The sequence below is a fragment of the Vicugna pacos genome, chromosome 5 (assembly GCF_048564905.1).
Source record: "Vicugna pacos chromosome 5, VicPac4, whole genome shotgun sequence".
Classification (NCBI taxonomy): Eukaryota; Metazoa; Chordata; class Mammalia; order Artiodactyla; family Camelidae; genus Vicugna; species Vicugna pacos.
In genome coordinates, this window is record NC_132991.1 from 41606398 (window position 1) to 41630635 (window position 24238).

At 40.5% G+C, this 24238-nt stretch overlaps 1 protein-coding gene and 1 long non-coding RNA gene across 5 annotated transcripts in view; one reads left to right on the forward strand and one right to left on the reverse strand.

Moving 5' to 3' along the window:
- The window catches only part of LOC107033273 (uncharacterized), a 41069-nt gene extending 19784 nt beyond the window's left edge, over positions 1-21285 (forward strand). For all 3 annotated transcript variants that reach the window (XR_012072644.1, XR_012072645.1, XR_012072646.1), the window contains exon 4: positions 18764-21285. This is a non-coding gene — a long non-coding RNA (uncharacterized lncRNA). The remainder of the gene's footprint in view (positions 1-18763) is intronic.
- STK39 (serine/threonine kinase 39) overlaps positions 18335-24238 on the reverse strand; it is a 254238-nt gene continuing 248334 nt past the window's right edge. For both annotated transcript variants that reach the window (XM_072961102.1, XM_072961103.1), the window contains one exon: positions 18335-19864. In XM_072961102.1, coding sequence (XP_072817203.1) covers positions 19790-19864 — 75 coding nt within the window. In that variant the 3' untranslated portion in view covers positions 18335-19789. The remainder of the gene's footprint in view (positions 19865-24238) is intronic.

Below are 24238 nucleotides of genomic sequence, written 5' to 3' on the forward strand. Positions count from 1 at the left end.
TTTTGTTCAATCTGTAGATTGCCTTGGGAAATACAGTCATTTTAACAATATTATTTTTTCCAATTCATAAATGTGGTGTATCTTTCCATCTGTTTGTGTCATCTTCAGCTTCTTTCGCAGTGTCTTACAGTTTTCTAAGTACAAGTCTTTTTATCTCCTTAGTTATACTTATTCCTGGATGTCCTACTCTTTTTGATATCATGATAAGTGAGACTGTTTTCTTAATTTCTCTTTCTGATAGTTCATTATTAGTGTATATAAGTGCAACAGATTTCCATATATTAATTTTATATAATGCAGCCTTATCAAATTCTTTGAACTCTAGTAGTTTTTCAGGGGTGTCTTTAGAATTTTCTATGTGTAGTATCATGTTATCTGAAAACAGTGACAATATTACTTCTTCCTTTCCCATTTTTCTTACATGATTGCTGTGGTTAGGACTTCAATGCTATGCTGAATGAAAGTGGAGAGAGTGGACGTTCTTGTATTTTTCCTGATCTTAGAGGAAATACTTTCAGCTTTTTACTATCATAGAGTATGATGTTAGCTGTGGGTTTAACATATATGGCCTTTATTATGTTGAGATGTGTTAACTCTTCACAAAGTGAGTATAAAGGGTTTATCATAAATGAGTGTTGAATTTTGTCAGTAGCTTTTTCTGTATCCATTGAGATGATCATATTATTTTTATTCAATTTTTTAATGTGTACCACAGGACTTGTAGATATTGAACCATTCTTGCATCCTTGTAATAAATCCCACTTGATCATACTGTATGAGCCTTCTAATGTATCGTTGAATTCACTTTGTAATTTGTTGAGGATTTTTGCATCTATGTTCATTGGTGATGTTGGATAGTAACTTTCCTTTTTTGTAATATCTTTGTCTGGTTTTGGTGTTAGGATAATGCTGGCCTCATAGAAGGAGTTTGAAAGTGTTTTTCCTCTGCAATTTTTTGGAATAATTTGAGAAAGATAGGTGTTAATTCTTATCTAAATGTTTGGTAGAATGCATCTGTGAAGCCATCTAGTCCTGGACTTTGGGAGTTTTTAAGTTACTGATTCAGTTTCGTTACTGATAATTGGCCTGTTTATATTTTTCTGTTTCTTTCTGGTTTAGTCTTGGAGATTGCACATTTCTGGGAATTTGTCCATTTCTTTTAGATTGTCAAGTTTATTGACATATAGTTATTCATGGTATTCTCTTGTGATCCTTTATATTTCTGTGGTGTCACTTGTAACTTCTTTTTCATTTCTGATTTTATCGATTTGGGCCCCTTTCCTTTTTTCTTGATGAGTCTGGCTAAAGCTTTATCTGTTTTATCTTCACAACGAATCAGCTTTTAATTTCATTGATCTTTCCTTCTGTTTCTTTTGGTCTCTATTTTATTAATTTCTGCTCTTATCTTTGATTTCTTTCCTTCTACCAATTTTAGGTTTTGTTTATTCTTTTTCTAGTTCCTTTAGATGTGAGGCTAGGTTGTTTGAGATTTTCCTTGTTTCCTAGGATAGACAGTTACCGTTATAAACTTCCCTTTTAGAACTAGTTTTGATGTCTCACAGATTTTGGCTTGTTGTGTTTTTGTTTTCATTTGTCTCCAGCTATTTATTTCTTCTTTGATTTCTTCAGTGCTCCATTGGTTGTTTAGTAGCATGTTGTTTAACCTTCATTTGTTTGTTTTTTGCAATTTTTTTCTTGCAGTTGATTTCTATCTCATAGCATTGTGGACAGAAAAGATATTTGGTATAATTCCAATTTTCTTAAGTTTACTGACACTTGTTTTTGTGGCCCAGCATGTTATCCATCCTGGAGAATGTTACATATGCAAATGCAAAACTATATTCTGCTGCTTTTGGATGGAATGCTCTGTAAATATAAATTAAGTCCATATGATCACTTAATGCCAATGTTTATTGATTTTTTTTAGAGGAGGGGTCTGGATGATTTGTTTATTGTAAGTGGACTGTTAAAGTCCCCTTCAATCATTGTGTTACTGTCAATTTCTCCCTTTATGTCTGTTAATATTTTATGTATTTAGGTACTTCTATGTTGGGTGCATATATAGTTAGAATTGTTTTATTACTTTATTGATCCCTTGAGCATTATATAATGTCTTTCTTTATCTCCTGTTACAGCTCTTGTCTATTTTGTCTGATAAGTATTGCTACCCCAACTTTATTTTGATTTTCATTTGCATGAAATACATTTTTCCAGTCCCTTGCTTTCAGTCTGTATTTCTTTAGATCTGATGTGTCTCTTGTAGGCAGCATATATATGGGTTTTGTTTTTGTATGCATTTAACCACTCCTTTTTTTGATTGAGTTATTTAGTCCATTTAAAGTAATTGTTGATAAATATATACTTACTGGCATTTAGTTAATTGTTTGGGATTTGTTGTTGTTGTTTCTTTCTCCTTTTATACTCTTCCCTTGTAATTTGATGACTATCTCTAGTGTTTGGATCCCTTTATCTTTGGGGGATTCCTTTTATCTTTTGGGGATTCCTTTATCTTTTCTGTATTATAGGTTTTTGGTTTGTGGTTCCCATGAGGTTTATATAGCAATCTAGATATATACACAAACACACATGACTATGTTACTTATCTCTCAATTTCAAAAGCCTTTTAACAGCCCTGCATTTTTAATCCCTTCCTCCATGATTGTTTTTGACATCATATTTTACATCATTTTGTCTTGTGTGTCCCTTATCTACTTATTGCAGATATAGATGATTTTACAGCTTTCGTCTCTTAACCTTCCTACTAGCTTTGTATTGATGTGTTGCCTTCTACTGTATGCCTTTCTACTGTATGCCTTCTACTGTATGCCTTTGCTGATGAGCTTTTCCCTTTGTAATTTTTATGTTACTAGTTGTGTCCTTTTCTCTTTTTGCTTAGAGAAGTCCCTTGAACATTTCTTGTAAAGCTAGTTTGGTGGTGATAGTCTTCCAGCTTTATCTTGTCTGTAAAACTTTGATCTCTCCTTGAAATCTGAATGAAAGTCTTACTGGGTGGAGTACTCTTGGTTGTAGGTTTTTCCTTTTGATTACTTTAAATATGTCATGCCACTCCCTGCTGAACTGCAGTTTGTGATGAAAAGTTTATAGCCTTATAGGAGTTCCTTTGTACATAAATTGCTTTTCCCTTACTGCTCTTAATAGTCTATCTTAAATTTTTTTTTTACAGCTTTTGACAGTGTATCTTTGTATAGTCCTCTTTGGCTTGATCCTGCTTGGGACTCTGCTTTCTGGACCTAGATGCTTGTTTCCTTTCCCAGGTTAAGACTTTTCAGCTATTATGTCTTCAAATATGCTCTCTGCCCCTTTCTCTTTTTACCTTCTGGGGCCCCTACAATGTGAGTGTTAGCACATTTGATGTTGTCCCAAAGGTCTCTTACTCATCCTCGTTTCTTTTTATTCTTTTTTCTGTTCACTTTCAGTGATTTTCACTACTCTCTCTTCCGACTTACTGATACATTCCTTTGTATCATTTCATCTACTGTTGATTCCATCTAGTGTATTTTTCATTTCAGTTACTGCATTCTTCATCTCTGGTTCTTCTTTATACTTTCTAACTCTTTGTTGAACAGCTTCTAACTTCTCACTCTGTTCATCCATTCTTCTCCCAAGCTCTTTGATCTTTTACAATCATGACCTTGAATCTCCATTGGGTAGATTCCTTGTCTCCACTTCACTTTGTTGTTGTGGGGTTTCATACTGTTCCTTCCTGTGAAACATGTTCCTCTGTTGCCTCATTTTGCCTAATTTGCTGTTTTTAGTTCTATGTATCTGGTGATTGTTTACATTTCTTGACCTTGGAGAGGTGGCCTTTTGTAGGAGACGTCCTGTGCGTATCAGCAGCACACTCCCCTCTGGTCACCAGAGATAAATGCTCTAGGGATATCCTCTGTGTGGGCTACGTGGGTCCTTCTGCTGTGGCAAGCGGACTACTGCAAGTGGTCTGGTAGGCATGGCTGGCTCCCAGTCCAGTTGGTTGCCAGGCTCTACCTCATGCAGAGGTTTCTGGTTTCTGGTTCCAGGTTTGAGGAGTTTTCAGCCATTATTCCTTTAAATATACTTTCTGTCCTTTTCTCTTTCTGGAAATCCCCTAACAGGAATATTATTTTTTAAGTTGTTTCCTATATGTCCCTCAGGCCTTCTTTGCTCTTTTTCATTTTTCTTTTTGTTCCTCTAATAGGATAATATGAAATTTCTTATCCTCTGTTTCACTAATTCTTTATTTTTAAGTCTGCTTTTGAAACATTCTATTGAATTCTTCAGTTCAGTTATTGTGTTTTTCAACTCTAGGTTTTCTGTTTAAGTTTTATTTTTTTTTGTTTTTGATGGTTTCTACTTCTTTGTCCAACTTTTTTGTTCATGCATTGTTTTCCTTATTTTACTTGTCTGTCTGCATGTTTTTGTAGTTTGCTACAAAATCCTTAAGTGGATTATTTTGAATTCTGTGCCCAACAGTTTGTAAATCTCCATTTCTTTAGCATCAGTTATTGGAGTTGTTTCCTTTGGTGTCATGTTCACGTGATTTGTGACTCTTGAAGAGGGTTTATCTCTGCTCAAGCTCTTCGGTCAGTGATGGGGACCTGTTTGAGTATTGCTGGCTTGGTTCTTTATTTGGGTGAGGCTATAGAATGGACTCTGGTTGTCTGGATTCTCTGGTCAGGCTTTCTAGATGGATGGGACTGGCTGCTATATTCACTAGCAGATGAGGCCATAAATTAGCTTCTGTGCCATGGCAAGACAGTAGGATGGGACCAGGGTCTGGAACATTCGCTGTTGGGGGCTCAGGCAAGAGTGTGCGCTGGGTACCTGGGCAGGTGAGCCACCAGTTTTGCTCTGCAAACAAGGAAATGCACTAGCTGAGTTCTCTCTTCAAGTGTCAGTGTAAGCAGGCCTGTTGTCTGGGCTACACCGCCTGCCATGTGCTCTGGTTAGGCAAGTTGAAGGCTATATTCAGCAATGAGTGAGGCTGTGAATTTGTTTGCCTGCCCAGGAGCATCGAAAGAACAGCTCTGAGACTGGTAAAGCTCTTTGTTTTGTTAAGGCAACCCATGCCCCAAGATTCCTGGCCAAAAAGGGTCACTGACTTTGCTCCACATACTGTCAGCTCTGCCTGCCAGTCCCTCAGCTCAAGCATTGCGGGCTTATGCAGCTTCCGGGTGGCCTCACCAGCCCTTCTTGTCACGTGGGGCCAGGAGACCCCTTGCACACAGCAGGTAGGGCTGCTGGGCCTCTGTTCCCTTGTCTGATAGGACAGAGAGGGGCCACTCCAGTTTTTTCCCAGCAAGCTTTTCTGGCCAGGAGGGGTTGAGGTACCCTCAGCCTTGGCTACGAATTAGTCTTCTTTGTGGGCATAGCAGAAAACGCTCCAGGCCCTGTGCTGGCTTGGCTCTGCAGTCAGTCAGCTCCCACTCACCCCTCAGCCAGAGCACTGCTGGGCTTCACAGCTTCTGGGTGCTCTCACCGGCCCCTCTGGCCAGGTGGGGCCAGGCAGCACTGTCTCCAGCAGGTGGGGCTGTGACTCAGCTTTTTTCACAGTGTAGGCAGACCAGACTGGCCCCTCTCCTCATCTGAGGACCTGAGGCAGGCAGGTCTGCACCCCGGTGAGGTCCTGGTCAGAGCGCACCACCAACTTGGTTAAAGCTGCTGGTGGGTAGTGACCTCTGTCTGCCAAGATCCTGTGCTGGTGGTTGCGAGTCCCTTCCCTCTTCTCTGCCATAGATTCCTGGTGGCTGAGCCCTGTGGACTCCCCTGCCATCCCCATGGGCGAGATTAGAGTAGGGGCTCCCGCACAGCAACCTACAGTGCTAGGGGAGCCGTTTGAACCCGTGGGCTCTCTTCCCACTGGAGGGACCAGAGGCTCAGGGCAGGCCTCCCGCCTGGTGCTGGGCTGGCCTGAGGGCGGGCAGTGCTGTCACTGTTTGGCTGCTTCTTAGCCTTCAGATACAGCCCGTCTTAGTCTCTGTGGTGCAGGAATGTGCTGCAGCCTGTCAACTGAAAAAAAAAAAAAAAGAAGAAAAGAAAAGCACAACCTAAAGGTTGAGTAATGTTTTATTCAGCAGACTTCCTGAGGACTTCAAGCCCAGGAGTCAGCCTCTCAGATAGCTCTAAGGGACTGTTCCGAAGAGATAAGGGAGGAGCCAGCATGTATAGGAGTTTTTGCAGTAAAGACTCGGTAGTTGGAACATCAAAAGGTTACTGTTAATTGAAGAAAATCAGATATTTCCAGTTAAGGAATTTTAGCGCTTTTCTGTGTATGGGAAGATGCAAGAATTTGGGCTCACTGAAATCCTTCCTTTGATACGCACCTTAGCTCTCCAGGGCCCGCATCCTGTGCTGCCCATCCTGAGTCTCCTCAGAGGGCAGCGGTCGGGGTGGCTGCAGACTGATGGCTAGATGGCGCTCATCCTGTTTCCATCCTCAGTTCCCTCAGGGCTCACCGAAGGGGGTGGCTACAATGGCTGGTGGCTGCACCATCCTGTTTACTGATACGGCAGCGGCATTCTTAGTCCACAAGCCTCCCCCCGACGCTTCACCATTCCCTCAGTGGTGTCTTGCTCATGGAGAGTTGTTGTTCTTCTGAGAGGGAGCATAGTCAGGAATGGCCTGTGTCGCCATCTTGGTGACTTTGCTCTCCAGGTATAACCTGCAGGCCTCTCCTTGTGGAGCTGAGCAGCAGAGAATGTGAGCCTCCTGTGGGCGGCTGGCTGCCCAGGTGGGAGGAAGAGGCTGAATCTACACCACTTTTTTGTTCCCAGGTCTTGATGAGAAGACAAAGATGAAGGGAATTCTCAGACTAAAACCTGATGCCAAGCCAACCTAATGGGGGGAATTTCTGGAGTAAAACAAATCTCATGAAACTGTCTCTCTAGACAGAGCCAAGAGACCCAGACACCCCTCATGGTGCCTGTAAGTGAGGACGCACATGCGTGTTAGCTCAGCCACGGATTTGGGCTCTGATTCTACCCCTTATTTTGGGAGCCTGGGCAGATGTCCACTGAGATAGGTTTCACCTGTGGAACAAGGGTAACAGCATCTCTAGGGGATGAGGATTAAATGCAATCTTACACACACAGTGCTTGGCAAGGAGTGCACATTAGGCAGATGGTAGCTGTTATTATTTAGAGTAGAAGCTTTTTAATCCAGAAGAGTCTGTAGAGGAATTTTAAGCTTTTTTGTAAAGACATCCCTCCATGGGGCTTACAGGGACATAATCCATGGAGAATCTAGAGGTTTCTCATTCTGTTCTTTCTTGTTTTCCCAAATCTCAACTTGTGCTACAAATAATCAGGTGGTGTCCAGGAAAGATGGGAGGAAAATTATTTCATTAAGCTTCTGCAGCCCTAAAATATGAGCAGCTTTAATGGCCACAGACTTTGAAGCCTGAGCTCAATGCACCACTGCTTCTCCCAACCCTGCACGGCCCCTCATCATTATCCCAAAGTTGTTTGATTCGGGTCTTTGATGGGGTCTGAAATCTCTGGACTCTAAGGGATGATGTGTTGACTCTGAAAACAGCTTGACCATCAACAATCTAACAGTCATAAAATAGCCATAAAGCAGTGTTTGTGTGGGCTGTAATATTGGTGTTATTCATGGTGGCCAAATAAATTATGGAAGTGCCACAGTGCTGGGCAGTTAAATCTGGATAGCTAATCAGCTGGGCCAGCCTGCAGAGAGCTGCATGGGAAACAGAGAACCATTCTTTCCAGATGAAGCAAATCTGATAAGCATTTTCAGTCTCCTGGCAGGAGACACAGTGAGAGATCCAGGAAACCAGATGCCTATCCCCGTTTCCATTTTCCCCTCTAAACAAGCTCCTGCTGGGCCCATTTTTGGACATGGGCTCTGCTTGGCCACCAGATGTTATTCATTCCAGGGAGGAGGTCGTTGATCTAAACCAACTTTTCCTGGAGGTATTTTGAAAAGATCGTCACTAAAACTAAACATTAACATGTAAATGTGACTTTACCATTCCCGTCCCTCCAGGCTGAGCCCTATTATACTGCCTTAAGCCTATGCACTCTGGCGCCCACCCAGGATTTCCACACTCCCTAAAGTCATTTTGTCCCAAAATGTCCTAGCTTCCGCTGTCATTCTTGTTCTTCTCTGGAAGCTGGTCTCCATTAGAGACTGGGAGAGACCGACTGAACTCAGATAGACTCACACTAACGTATTAGTAACTGACCATCCTTACCACCAATACCATAGTATTTGCACTTTGAAAGATAACATCCCGTATGTCAAGTAAATCTGTAATTGGTAAAATTTCAGGCTGAGTGAAAAGAGAAAATAAGAAGCTCCAGAACGGAGCTCCCTCGGCTGGTTTCTCTGAGCTGTGGCTGTTGTTTCACAGCATTGCCTACATTTTTTCTTAAGAATTCATTCATTCATTCATCAGTCAGTACTTGAGAGTCTATAATATCCTTGTTACTGGGAGTTTAAATACCTCACTAAACAAAACAAAGATCTTTAACTTTGGAGGGCAGAATGAGAAAATATACTAGGCACAATAAGTATATTTTATAGACTGTTAGAGAGTGACATGTGCTTTAGGGGAAAAAAGTGGCAAAGTAAGGGGGATTAAGAGTGCTGGGTAATTGGGTTGAATGTTGTTCATTTTAAATGTGGAGCTAAGGAGGCCTCATTTATGCAAAGACTTGGAGAATAAATGAGAATGAGTCAAGGGGATCTGGGAGAACCCTGTCTCTGAAGGAGTGGCTAAAGCAGTGCCTGGTGTGTTAAAGGAACAAACAGCAAGGAGGCCAGTGAGGCTGAGGTCGAGAGGGCACAGAGGAGAGCAGTAGATGAGTTGATGGGGAGCCATTGTCTCAAGACTGAAAGATCCTTAGCTCTCCCAGGACAGTACGGGGGTCTTTTGAAGAAGACAAGAATGGGGAAAGGGAGACTGAGGATTCTACGCATATGTAAGAATTTTTTTTGTAGACCAGTGACTGTTCTCAAGATCAGTACAACGTAATAAAAGCTTTATGTCCAAATAAAAGGAAGTTGAAAAAAATTATTGAAAACTACACTCTTATCCACATGCGTTCAGAGCTAGGTGGACAAAATGCTGCTCTTTGAATATTGTGTTTGCAGGAAGAGTCATCACAGTTGAGTGTGTGGCTCTCCATCCTCACTGTGGATTGGCTTTGGTCAGAGGGCTCCGTTGAGGTTAGCTTTCCGAATACAGCCACCTCAGCGACATCCATTGCAAACTCAAGGACAAAGAGTGAATACAGAGCCTTGACAGCCTTCAGCACAGAGCATTGGTGTAGAGAACTTACCCTTGCTCAATCTGTTAAAAAATTAATCATTTCTCTGCAACTAAAAGCTTCAAGGTGATTTGATGGAAATTTAAGTTTATATATCAAATATCTCCTTGTGTACTTAAGTGCTTATTACAGACTAGGAGTTTCTGGGGATGACATTTTGGGGATCATCCTACATTTAACATATTCTCTTTGATTAAAACCTTCAAAAATACAAACCCTGGCCCACTCAGAAAACTGTCTGGTCTCATATTTTCAAGATTTCTCCTTTATCAGAGAATTTTTTTATGTAGGCTATCAGAAATACAAGACTGGGAGTTAGAAATCTTCAGTCCCAAGGATGATTGCCAGGAGATTAGATCAGGTGATCGCTGAAATCCTGTGATCTTTTAAAAAATATATTTATTGAGTCTAAATTTTGAGAGAATTGGTAGAAGTCAGTCATGACATTCATTCATTCAACAATTATTGCATAATTACTCTAAGTCTTGTGTATAAAGTTATTAATAAAATAGGCATGAGGCTCTTATTTTCATGGCTTAGCTCACTTCACAAGTGCCTAGTTAGTCAGGGTTATCTAGATTGCTGTGTTGGAAAATACTGAGGCTCAGGGAAGATATCAGTGATTGATCAGCCATGTCTCCCATAAGCAAATGCAAAGTCTCCTTGCACAAATGGAGCCCAGACACTGATGATTCTCTTTTTAAGAGGCAACCCCAAACAATTTCCTGAAATTTACCAGAGCTCTACCATATACAGCCCAATATTATATCATTCTTTTAAAACAAGTCTCCTGTCTTCCTGAAGGATGAAAGAGCAATATACAAGAGCCAGAAATCATTTAGACTCAGAGGTAATTTCTCTATGGTAGTGAGCATTGTCCAGGTGATACTTGAAGAAGTTTAACCTTATTCTGTATAGATACCATGCCGGTACTGAGAAGCTCAAGAAATACTTGACTGATCCCCAAAGTGGCTGTGGTGATGGACAAGTCAACCCTTTCTCTTTTAACCCACACCAGAGTACCATTCTGTGTTTCACAGTTCCAGGCTGATCTTTTTGGCAATTTGCTACTTGAAGTCTACTTATCTATCAGTCACTCTTAATTTCACTTTGCACAGCTGACTGTGGTGGTATTACAGACTTCCTTATACTAATATATTTAACAGTTGTATGGCTTTGAAAGGCTGCCAACATAGAGTAGCAGCTGAAAATGCTACTTTCCAGCCAGACTGTCCTTTTCTCGATCAGCCTGCACCTACCATTTGTACTTGAATTTATTTTGGTCTGAATGCAGTCATTGGTTTTCAACAATATATTTTCTCCTAGTGGATTTTTTTTCCCCCATCACATTGAGTAAAGGTCTGTACCAGACAACTTAATATTTATAAGCTTCATTCGAAATAGCTCCTGTATGAAACTTACACTCTTTTCTGTTGAAAGGCAATCAAATGACATTATAATCAATACAGGGAAAGTGCAGACTTACCTGGGAGGCAGTGTGATATGGTGAGGAGATACGTGCAAGTTCAAATTCCAGGACTGCTCTTAAATAGCTGTTGACCTCAGACAGGTTCCTTCTGTGAATGCCATTTCCTTTAGCTGTAAATTGGACACAGGCATACCTACTTTGCATAGTTATAAGATTAATAGGTAATACATGTGAAAAGCATCTGGAATATAGTCACTGTGGTTACTATTTTTAGTAATGTTAATATTAAAATTATTTTTGAAATACTTAACTGTTCGTAAAATAAAAATGCTAGAAATATTAAGGAATCCGCCATTTCTAAGACCTGGGTTTTGACCTAGGTCCTAGGAGTCAGTAAGAGCACTGGCTGCTTGTATTTATGTTTGGCAAGGTGCATGGCTGGGGTCATTTGCTAGGTGTCTTCCTCCTTGCATCTCCCTTCCCCACGCTTCCTGCCTCTCTTCTTGTCAGGAGAGCTCTGTGGAGGAGCTTAGAGGAATGGCCTCTGAGGAGCGCTTAGGGTCTAGCCCCAGAAATATAAATACTTTAAATATTTAAAGACCATGTCCACTGGCTAATACAGGATCCAGAGAAAGTATCTGGAGACAAGCAAGGAACCCAGAGCTGCGGGCTACTTCCTGTAGCCTGAGGACTGTGCTGTCTCCTCAGCTCTGTAAGAGGCTCGAGGGAAGAATCAGAAAGCAGTAAGCTTCCTTTCAGAGCTGTGACCCTCCACCTCTTTTCTCCCCCTAGCTTTATTGAAGTTTAATTGACAAATAAAAACTGTATAGAGTAAAGGTGTACAACCTGATGTTTTGATATGCACATACGCTGTGAAATAATCACCACAATCAAGTTAATTAACACAGCCATCATTTTAACTTCCTGACTCCCTGTACAACCAGTGGCTGAAACCAAAGATCCTAATTAGCTGACTGGATTTTCTCAGACCCAATTCACCAGCAGCTCAACTGTTACAGCTGAATGGGTGGGCCAGTTCAGTCAAGCAGCAAGTGGTTTGTTCCTTCCTCTGCTCAATTAGGTCCCTAGAATGTTCATACTGGAAAGGAAGTTAAAGATCAACTAATGAATCCCTCTCAATCTAAAACTGAGTACACTGAGGCTCAGTGAAGCAGAACTTGGGTGAGGTCACGCCGACAGGCAGCAACAAAGCCTGAGCAGAAGCCATTTTGGTTTTTCACATTTTATTATCAAAGAATGTAATTTGTTTTTTATTTTAGTTTTTCAGAGCCATTTAAGATAAAGAAACTGAATCTGTCTCGTCTCAAACAACTACTTCTGATTCTTTGATCTTGGGAAAATTACTTACCTTCCTGGATTTGGAAGCTACATCACAAAAGGCTCTGATGAACATAAAAGTTAGTTAAAATACAAATCATGAATGAGAAGCAAGTGTTACATCTGTGGCTCAGGGGCAGAATTACTAGGAATAATCTTCAGGTCCCCTTGCAAGACTAAGTACCTAATTTTCAACGAATAATTTTGCTTGCAAAACTTAATTTCCTACCCTAAACTGCCTAAACTTCAGGATCCACAAAATCAGAATTTGCCCTTAGAAAGGCAGCTCTCTAAGGGGTGGTGGGAATGCTTTGGAATCAGATTGGCATAGGTTCATTTCTCCTCTGTCACAGACTAGCTGGCTGACCTTGGTAAAGTTACTTAAGATCTCTGTACATCTGTTTCCTCATCTGTGAAAGGCAGATAATGGAGTCGATTTCCTAGAGTTGTTGCGAGGCTTAAGCAGGGTAAGGTAGGAGAAGTCTGGTTTAGTGCCTGGCCCAGAGCAAACCTGCAATAAAGTGGCTCTTGTATTATGTAGGAAGGTTGCCTGATACAATGATTAAGAATTTGGGCTTCAGAACCAGGGATACTTGTATTCAAATCCCTGCTTTGTATTTCAGTACTTACTGTGTTATCTTGGGGAACTTAGTCTTTCTGAGCCTTAGTTTTCTCATCTTTAACATGGAGTAATAAACCTAGCCACCAGAGTTGTTTAAGAGTAAGTGAGATGATGTAAAGTGCTTCTCAGGGTGGCTGCTTTCAGCTGCAAGTAAAATCAAGAATAGTTAAAATAGCTTAAAAAAGTCGTTCTCAATCTTTTTGGCTACAGGCCACAATAAGAAATAGATCTTATGTTGTTACTCAGCGTACACATACACATTATCACAGGACTGATGTGTGAATCACATTTGATAATGTGTATGACCAATACTTCATACAGTATTCTAGAACGGGAAAACAGAGTGTGGAATCTCAATTCAGGCTTTCCCAGTAATATGCAAAAATAGTATTGGCATCCCAGTGTGTGACATGCTTGTTCTTTTCCTCAATCCTGTGTCATTTTAACTCACTTATTATTTTACTGATGTATAGTTGACTAATAATACTAGTTTCAGGTATAGTGATCAATATTTTTATAGATTGTGCTCCATTTAAAGTCATTATAAAATACCAGCTGTATTCCCTGTGCTGTGCAACATATTTTTGTAGCTATTTTATACATAGTAGTTTGTACCTCTTAATCCCCTACTCCTATCTTGTTCCTCTCTCCTGTCTCCCCACTGGTAACCACTAGTTTGTTCACTATATCTATGAGTCTATGTTTTTTTTTTTCATTTTCTGAGGAACCTCCATACTGTTTTCCATAGTGGCTGCACTAATTTACTTTTCCACCAACAGTACATTAGGGTTCCCTTTTGTCCACATCCTCACCATTTGAAATCTGTAGACTTTTTTGTTGTTGTTGAAGTATAGTTAATTTACAATGTTGTTAGTTTCTGGTGTACAGCAAAGTGATTCAGTTATACAGTGAGAACTGTCTCACATGTTAGATAAGGTTTTGATGTGTTTGTGGCAGGAGGTGAGCTCCACATCCTCCTACTCTGCCATTTGGATTTCCTCCTCTTAGTTTGCTTATTTCCTATCCAGAATCCCACTGAGTTTGGAGAGAGGAGAAAAAGATGTATGTACATGAAAAATCTACCTAAATGTACTCACTCAACCTCACTCTGATTGCCTGTTTGTTTGAAAACTGACTACACTTCTGTTAAAAAAGGACAGTGTGTCAACTTCTAGTGTACAGCATGTTTCAGTCATACATATACATACATATATTTGTTTTCATATACTTTTTTATTATAGGTTACTACAAGATACTGGATATAGTTCTCTGTGCTATACAGAAGAAATTTGTTGTTTATTTTATATATGGTAGTAAATATTTGCAACTTTAGAGCTCTCAGTTTATCCCTTCCCACCCCCCTCCCCTGCTGGTAACCATAAGTTTGTTTACTATGTGAGTCTGTTTTGTATGTAAGTTCACTAGTGCCTTTTTTTCTTTTTTTAGATTCCACATATGAGTGATATCGTATGGTATTTTTCTTCTTCTATCTGGCTTACTTCACTTAGAATGACTATCTCCAGGTCTATCCATTGCTGCAGATTGCATTATTTTATTCTTTTTAATGTCTGAGTAGTATTCCATTGTATAGATATGCCACATCTTCTTTCTCCAGTCATCTGTCGGTGGACATTTAGGCTGTTTCCATGTCTTGGCCCTTGTAAATAGTGCTGCTGTGAATATTGGGGGTGCATATATCTTTTCAAATTAGTTTACTCCAGATATATACCCAGGAGTGGGATTGCTGTTTCATATGGTAAGTCTGTCTTTAGTTTTTTGAGGAATCTCCATACTGTTTTCCATAATGGCTACACCAAACGACATTCCCACCAGCAGTGTAGGAGGGTTCCCTTTTCCCCCCCCGCCTTCTCCAGCATTGATCATTTGTGGACTTTTGAATGATGGCCATTCTGACTGGTGTGAGGTGATACCTTATTGTAGTTTTGATTTGCATTTCTCTGATAATTAGTGATATTGAGCATTTTTTCATGTGCCTATTGGCCATTTGTATTTATTACTTAACACATCTAAGTGCTATAGGATTGTTCAATACCAAGTTATTCATCTGGGTGGAGGCTGGACCAGAGTATTGTCTCTACCATTTTTTTAAAGGGCATCCTAGTTCTTCCACATTGTAGACTCAGTTTACTGAACATTCTACCTGAACAATAAACCAGTTCCCTATGTGATAAATTAAAATCTTGGTTTCTCAGGGCAGTGTTCTACATGACAGATAACTACACTATAGGGATTATTACTCTATTACTGATCTTTCTTCATTCTGTAGCAAATTCAAATAGTAGCATAAGATTATAATTTTTAACAATATTCCTTGCCCTCTGAGTTACGAGCTAAATTATACAGGGTCAATAAACCTCATCAGTTAATGATGCTTGTTTTGTGGGTTACAGTTCATGTAGGGGAAGTTTTATGTACCTTTCTGAGCATCCATTAGTTTGGCATAAGATGTACTATATAGCTGGTAAGCTAATTGTGCAGTTTTTTTCTTCTGTTCTTAGGTCCCCAAACTAGCCCTGACTAAGTAGGTTGAGCAAGGCATAAGAAGACAGGTTAAAAAAAAAACACCACCATTTCTATACTGTGCCTTTTCTCTGTGGCAAAATGGCATTGAGGCAATCACTGGGACATTTTGTAAACAGGTACTTTTGACTTTTTTTTTTTAATGGCTTGTGTATTTCAGTGGAGTACCAGCCCCTTTCTATGGTGTTCTGGGTGTTAATTGATACTGTATCTAGGGCCCCTGAAGGAATCAGTCACTTGATCATATTTTAAACATTCACCCTTACAGTTCACACACTTTATATGCATTAAGCATTTTAATCATTCTTGGTATTGCACATCCTAAGCAGCAAGCTCTAGGAATTGCATCAGTTTAAAGGAAACACTCTTATGATCAAACTTCTTTACTTGAAATTTTAGTTCATGCCAATAAATAATGGATGTTATCACTTGATAAAACCATTTGCTTATGGCTATTTGGCCTAGTAATAGACCTCTTGAAACTTAGAACCCCTGAAAGCATCACATCATTCTAGGTTTGTACATTCTGGCTGTGAGGGAATGTTCTAGTACCACCCACCCTGGCACACCACTTGCACTTACACCCAACCCACCCTTCAGTATCCTGGTGAGAGTCTGAGTTGAGCTAGGACCTCCTAACAGACTGCACAATGAGTGTGTGTAGCAGGAAAGCAAGGGTATATCTGAGTTCCTCTAACTGTACTGTAATGCTGCAGAGCCACTTTTGGATGAGCTAGGAGCATGCTCTCTGCTACAGGAATGGAGAAAAGAGTTTATCTTAAACTGATAAGATTTTACTGTCACAAACTCAGTGGGCTTCACTAAGCAACATCTTCTCTTACCAAAGATACTTCTAAGAAAAAAGAAAGCCTAAGATCATTTACTATCAAATGCAAATCCTAATTTTTGGCAAAGTCCTCCACTGTTAATTGGCTCATATTCACCGTATCTGTAATTTAATTAAATTGGTAAGCAGAATCCACAGTTAATTTGTAAGGTTTAACACTAAATGCAGGTGCATTACTGAGATGAGGGAGTGAAAATCCTGGTATAAAATTTTCCCATGCTATGATCATTGTATATGGGACTAGATTCGGTTTTTGAGGGAATTCTTGCCTCTTCCCGCAAGGACTACTGCTTCGCCCTACACAGACATGAAGAGACACCATGTTTACCGGCACACAAGATATTTAACACCTAGGAAACTTTAGAAGGATAACTTTTTGAAAAAAGAAATTTTCATCACACAGGATTTATAGGTATCTCTAAAAGTTGTTTTACATACAGAAAACTCCTTTGTTCATAGAAAAACAGTATGTTGAAAATGAGATAGATCACTTCCTACTGTGAGCTGACCACAGTAGGGGCACATGGGCTGCAGGACAGTTTCTGTATCTGTTTAGGTCAGATACGTGAGGGCACTGGTTTTCCGAAGTGTAAATCCTCCTGTTTGTCAAAGCGCATGAAGTTGTCCAAATAAATAATAGCATATATCTATGTTTAACGAAGTTTAGGTCTTAGCCAGTGAACAGAATCACAACGTGTCGTATTTAATCAAAAGTTTGATTAAGAGAAATAGCCCCAGAGGACTGCCTAAAGGAATTGGAGCCCACTCATTCCTCTCAGCTGTACCTTAGGTCCGTCTGTCTAGACCACGAGCGAGAGGAACTGCGTGGTTCATGCCCTCCGCTCCTTTCTGGCCAGCTTTTCCTATCATAAACCCTACCTCTGGGTCTCCACTCAAAGTACTAGAAAAAGAAGGTGTTCAGAACTTGCTCTGTATGTATCAGTGCATTGAGAAGTCTTAAGTTTCCGAATACATAACTCCAACTTCCTAGAATTTCATCGCAGGCTGCAGTACTAGGAAAAACTGTTTCTCCTAACTTGAGAGGGAAAAAGAAAAAAAAAATTAGAGTCAGCTGTATCTGAAAGACATCCCTCTTCACCGTGGGTGGGTTGGAAGCTGTAATCCAGACCTGCGCACTGCTCTAGTCATCAAGCGATACGTCATGGTGGATTTCTGCGCTCTAACTTGACACTTGCGTTCATCTTGTTAGCCAGTTCTTAAAAATGTTTGAAGTGTAGTAGGTTTACAAAGGTTAATTTCCGGTGTACAGCATAGTGCTTCAGTTATATATACATGTATATTACTTTCTGTATGTTTTCATTACAGGCCATTACAAGGTATTGAATACAGCTCCCTGTGCTATACAGTAGGGCCTTGCTATTTATCTATTTTATGTATAGTAGTTAGTCTCTGCAAATTCGAGATTCCCAATTTATCCCTCAACTCCTCCTTCCCCCCAAGTAACCACAAGTTTGTTTTCTATGTGAGTCTGTTTCTATTTTGCAAATAAGTTCATTTGTCTTTTTTTTAAGACTCCACATACAGGTGATATCATACGGTTTTTTTCCTTTCTCTTTGTTAGCCAATTCTTTTTTAAAAATATTATTGATTTATAATCATTTTACAATGTTGTATCAGATTTGCTAGCCAATTCTTACTGATCCTTCATCATAACTTTATTTTTAAATCTTTATCCTAGTATGTGAATGTATGTAGGCTCCTTCAAATACCATTAGGGAAGAGATGGGAATCCGGGCATAAAGTAAAAATAGATATTAAATATTCATTACTGTATTGCAAAATAAGAGTTCTCCAGTTATTCATGTATGTTTTACTCTGGGTAGAAGATGAGGGTCTTTGCTTGTACTATTCTGTCCACAAGTTGTGCAGAAGAGTGTAAATTTAAGAACATATTGTGGATGTCAGGAGGCCGGCTCTGCAGGCAGCTCTGTCAAAGGGCCTGGAGTAGCCCCTAACCACTCCAGCCTCGGCGCCCACATCACTAGACAGAAGCAGTTAGAAGGAATTCTCTTGTCCCCTGCAGTCCTGTGGTTTTAATTCCAAGACAGTCTGTCTACCTGGTGTGTGAATGTTTGTCTTTCATTCTCTCCTCAAGCTAATTCAGGTTATTTGTTAAACTTGATTCTCTGTGACCGGATGATGCCTTAGTCTTCCTGTGGGGCGCTTTTCACCAGTTAGTCCTCAGTGGGCGTTTTATCACGGTAGCAGTGCAGGTGCTACCTAGAGGAATGAAGCCATGCGACGCCATCTCTTTGTGCAATAATACACTTTTATTTTCCTTTTACCTTTGCAGTCATCTGTGAGTAACCGTTGTGTAAACAATAGAATGGAATGAAATTACATTAAATTGTATGCAAATGGCTCTAGAACACCTTAACAATTGACAAGGCAATTATAAATAACTTTTCCTTAGTAATATATATTTGCTTTTTAAAGTACATTAAAGAGCTGCCATGTCTAGGGTTAGCTAGGAAACAGCAAATGGTACCATCCGGGAGCCATCTCCCTGAACGTTTAGATTCCAATTTTGAAAATCCTAAGGTTTACTCTTACCATAATATATAGTCAAGCAAAGGGCTATTTGGGTTGAAAGTATTCTTGAAACTTAACAGCATTTACCTTTTGAGTCATTGCACAAAACCCTTTATTATTTTTCACTCCGTCTGGGTATGCTGCAGAATTTCAAGTAAAACACGGATTCCGGTATTTTTCAAGTTTATCGCCTTTGGAACAACAGATCCTCTCACTTCAGGAGAAGTCATATCAGAGGTGGGTACATATTCAGCAATCTAAGAGAATGGCAACATTTTATATAGAGCATCCTAACGTTCCAGTGAAGCAAAACTTACATCTGCCACTTCCTGTGGAGAAAATTTTAGATCTGAGACTATTCCAGAGTAAAGCAGCCTCAGGCACATTCTTAATATGAAAGTTTTTGTTTTTTGTTTTTTGTTTTGCAAGGCACCTCCCTCTCCCAAGAGACAATCCGATTGTGGACTGGTTTTTAGGCAAAACAAAAGAGAAAGCATTCTAGTTCCTAATTCAGTCATTTCAAAAATCAGAAGTTATAAATACTCCAAAGACAGACCTGAAACTTTCTGTTTAAATAACGAGAGAGTAACTGCAAGAAGCATATAATCAAAAACTTTTTTTTCCTTATAGCTAAGGTGTGTAATGCATAAATATATGAAAAATAAAATTCACAGTCAGTTTTAAAACTAGAATTCAAGTTTGGCTAATAAATCTTAATTTTACAAGTATATTAATTTCTAAATACAACATAAGAGGCAGTATTGTCAGATGTACAATTAAAGTATTATAACAGAAAGAACGACCATGAGAGAAGTAGGCTTCTGATAGAAAAAATTCCTTTTGTTGCCGATAAGTAGGACCACCTGAGTGGGTTTCGGATTCTTTTCTCTTAAGGGATATCCAAATTGATTGCTGAGAATATTAGGTAGCTTTTGGAAAAATAAGCAACAGTCGTGCAGTTGTGGCGTTTGCTTGTTCTCATACAGTGAATTGCTAGGGAATAAAGCAGAAACTCAGTGTTGTAAGTTTAAAAAAAATTTTTTTTTATCCCGTCATGTGGAAGCCGGCCTCTTCACAATCCTCTGATTTTGCTAGGGGGCGGCAGGAAGTGGGCAGGGGAGGGACAAGTCGGGGGCGGCATGACAGATCAGGGCGATGTCAAGGGACAGACATCAGCTGACACTCAACTGAGCAAACCCAATCAGCTTCACTTCATCAGGAATCTCCGACCCATCGCAGCCAGAAGCCTGAAAAGGAAAAAAGAAACCTCAGTGCTGGTTGGTCACCGTTGCTTTTTTACTGACTTGTTCCTGTGAAGGCAGATCCAGGCCCGGTGTCTCATCTCTGCCAGCAGACATCCTAAGAATCGCGCTCTTCAGCAACTACTGGGTGCTCACTGCCCTGAGAAGCCCAGTCCTCATGCCATCAAGTACAGAACACAGAGGAGCGGGATGTAGCAGCCGCGAGAACACCGCTGTGCCCACGCCTGCCGCCCTGGAGTTGTCAACAAGCGGCGTGATTTCAACAGCTAGGTAAATGAGCTCCTTAACAACTTCTAAAAGAACGTTACAAAAATGAGCAGAAGAGCTTTAACAGGTCACGCAAGAGTAATTTGTTTTAGCAAAATCATCTGTCAAACTGGCCAGGGGAAAAACAGTGGTCACCAACTTGGTGGAATGGCTCATGACAAGGTTGTTTAATACCAGCAAGTAATTTTTACAGGAAAATGCAGTGTACCAGATTTTTCTTTATAATGTAATAATTTAAGACTTATACATTACCTACAATTGGCCTAAGTTAGTGTGCCAAATACTTATTTTAAAATCAAAAGAAACTAGCAATAAGGCATTGACCATCAACCCTCTCCCTGGTCCTAGTTCATAAATTCTGTTTTTTTAACCTCCCTCTCCTGCACACAGAGCACTCGGCTCACCACTCTACACTGCCTCTTCACTCTCAGTGCATACATCAGAACCGACCACACGTAAGTACATTATGTAAGTACAAGTGGGGCGAAAACTGAATGCCTGGGAATGGGCAATTATCGACCGAAGAGCCCTCCACACCTCTTCTTGGCCTAGTTCCTGCTAAATTATTGTGAAAACAATTAGCTTCCTGTGGTAAAAAGCCCTTTCCAATCATCACAGTGTATCTGCTTCGCACTGCTCCAACAAACAGTACATAAACGCAGGCCTTTGCCAACCCCAGCGTTTTCCTTTAAAATAAGCAGCTAATTAGAACCTACAACTTGAATATTTTACAGTAACATTCAGTGTGAGTAGTTATGTTTATATAAGAAAACCCACAGTCTACAGAGTAGGAATATTAGCTAACATTTAAATAATTTACTTTGTGGCTCTCTAATGATGGCTCTAGTTTCACTTGACAGGTAAGATATTCAGTAAAGGACCGTGTTCACCGTTTGCACTCCTTCCCTTGTCACTAAGAAGCTGCGAAATTCCCTGGTGGGTGTCTGTCACGTGGACACTGTGATATTACCACCCCCACTGATTTTCTCCTCCTAATACCACTGTTTCTTCATCTGTCTTCTTAAACTTTGCCTTCTCTGCTTGTAGCTGTTACCAATAACGTCATTTTCTCAACCCCTTGCTGGGGGCAGAGACAGTTTGTGTGGACAACTGCCAAACATCTGAGGTCAAACTTCCTGCTGCTGTCGACAAAAAGGTCAGCCCAGCAAGTGTGAAGCCCATCGGTGCCTCTGAAATTTGGCAGTGTGACTAGCAGGGGGTTAAAATGATGAGAAATAAAAACGTTACACCCCTCTAAGGAAGGGTCATGGGAGTGAGCATTTATGAGACTGGGTAGTTAAACCAGCGACTATGCCAGGAAACAGAACGCTGGCTGGGACACGGCCTCCCCATGCAGTGACCCCAAAGCAGCCCAGGGGCTTTGGCTTTGCATCAAGGCACTCGGCTCTCCCTTCCCCAGCTACCTCGCTAGCGCTGTCTTAAGGCTGAATCCTTGTCTCTCTTTGGCCTGCAGGACGCAAATGATGCTGAACCCCAGAGAAAAAGGGACCAGTGATCCTTAAAGTATCAGTTCTCAAACTTTTTGATCTCAGGATCCCTTTACACTGTTACACATTTGGAGTTCTTGATCATTTTTATGTCTAAGTATTAAATATACTCAAAAACATAAAACATGATGTAGGTTGTAATGACATCTTAGAAAATAGAAGATTTTCTAAAGTAGTCACATAGATTCATTAACCGTTACAAAAACAAACCCAGTGCATACTAACACATAAAATCTTCGTGAAAAATAAAGGTTTGCTTTGGGAAACTGGTTAAGAGTGGCCACTGCTTTGTATTTTTACCACACTGTTTAATGTTTTGCTGGATTTTATCAGCCCTGCATCTGCATTCACTCTATTGCTGTTTTCCTTGCACTATGTAAAGAAAATCCAGACTCTCACAAATCTGTAGCTGGAAAAGGGAAGAGCATTTTACTAGCCTGGCTACATAACTGTGTCAAAACTCGCCAGGTTTTTTTTTTCCTTAAGGCTTAGCTGCAATGTGGAATGTGAAACCATAGTATTGAACTTTTCTCAACTCTTATTAAAATCCATTGGTCTGTTTTGCACTTGGAATGGCTTTTTCAGCATCACTGCACTATTCAGACCTTGCAAATCTTGACGTATTTCATTATATAATATCAACAAGTTGTATTTATTAATCTTACCCATCACCAATCTCATCAGAAAAGCCTCAAGTACTGAGGGTCTGTCAAGCTCACAATGGCAGATACAATTGTTCTAAAATCCTATTTTTTCTTGAAAGCTGAGACTTACTAACAAATATTGTCAGTTTTCCTTAGAATGTCAGGATTACTTGGTTCATTTTGGAAAAAAGTCTGCCAAATCCCTAGTCTGAATAGCCAGTTTGCCAGTTCTTCCAAGTGAAAATGGTGCTCCATGGGAAAAAAAAAAACAAAGGGCCAGTTCAGTTCAAACAGTCTCACTTGTGCTTTTCCTGGCGACAACCCTCATGGTTAGTACTGGAGATGTTTCCCACTTCATCAGTCACAATGTTAAACAAGATGTGTTCTCAAGTAGGAATTTAATAGTAGTGTTTCATGGCTTCTTAGCAAAATTAAGTGAAACTGGCTTTGTTTGAGTTTTAGTCCATCACCCAGTAAATAAATGAGTGCTCTGAAGAAGATGCCTACCAGTACAGGTGGGTGTTCCTGCCCTGATTTGTGCCAGCATTAGTAGCTGTAACCGCAAGGGCCTTTACACCAATGTCAACACAATGGAAAAGGCCAAGTAACATCTCAGTATTATTATAAAAAAGTTTTGACATTCAGGATCCCCTAAAAGGGTCTCAACACCAGAATTTCAGGACCAACACTGTGAACCTCAAAGGAAAATGTATACATGATCAGAAACTTACCATTACCCCACTGCTCTCACTCAAGTGTCTGTACTCTGATGTCTGAAAAACCCCCACCTGCTCACCCCTCCTGCCAGCCCAGCAGGTGTGGCCCGCACCCCGGGGAGGAGCTGAAGACGTGGGTGTCCACATCAGTCTAAGGAGTCCCTCCACTGCCAGCCTGGGTGCACTTTGGAAGCACCTGGAGACTCTGAAAGTAGCCCCTGCCCAGCTCCACTCCAGAGGTGGTGTCTGAAGTGGTCTGGAGTGTGGTCGGGGCTTTCCTGACCTCTCCAGCTGATGTAGAGGTTCAGTAGTTTGAGAACCTCTGTTCTACCCTAGTGCTTCCCAAGGCATGAACCTCCCTTTCCTTTAGAGCAGTGGCTCATGAACTTCAGCATCACCTGAAGAGCTTGTTAACAAATTCCTGTGCCCTGTACCTCAAGATTCTGATTCCTTAGGCCAGGGCCCTAGAATTCACATTTTTATCACGTTTCCAGGGGAAGCTGACACTGTCCATCTGGGGACCACACCTGCAGAACCACTGTTTCCTACTGAACAGGAGAGTGGCTACACGGACCATCTTGAACTGACAGTTTCAGGACAGAGAGAAAGCCAACACTCTCAGGTGCCCTGGCTTAACCTGTACTTTGGGAAATGCCTCCTTTGTCACACAGCCTCCAACTATAGCTAAGCTGAAAGACTCTAAAAATAAGGCCCTTTAGTCATTAATTACCAAAGTGCTTACAAAATTTCCATCCACAATGCATGCTATTATACTTCAGTAACTAAAATCTAGAATGCTCAAGTAAATGTGTACTGACTGGATATTAATTACATGTTCAATTGACCCTTGAACAACGCAGGGGTTGGGAGTGCCAATCCTCCAAGCAGGCAAAAATCCACATATAAGGTACCTGGCCCTTCTTAAAGGTGGTTCTTCTGTCCCCTGGGGTTTAACTAACCACGGATTGCTGGTACTGTGGAAGGTATTTATGAAAAAAATCCACGTCCAATTGGATCCGCACAGTTCAAACCCATGTCGTTCCAGGGTCAACTGTACGTACAATTTGTATTCTGTCTGTAAGGACATATTAAATATTTTCTATTTTCACTAACACAGTTTCAGAAATTCCATGTAGAAAGCTGCGAGACTCACCTACTTTAAAAGACTGCCAGGTAGCAAATTAAAAAATGCCGTAATAAACACTGATGAAGACCGGTCTCGAG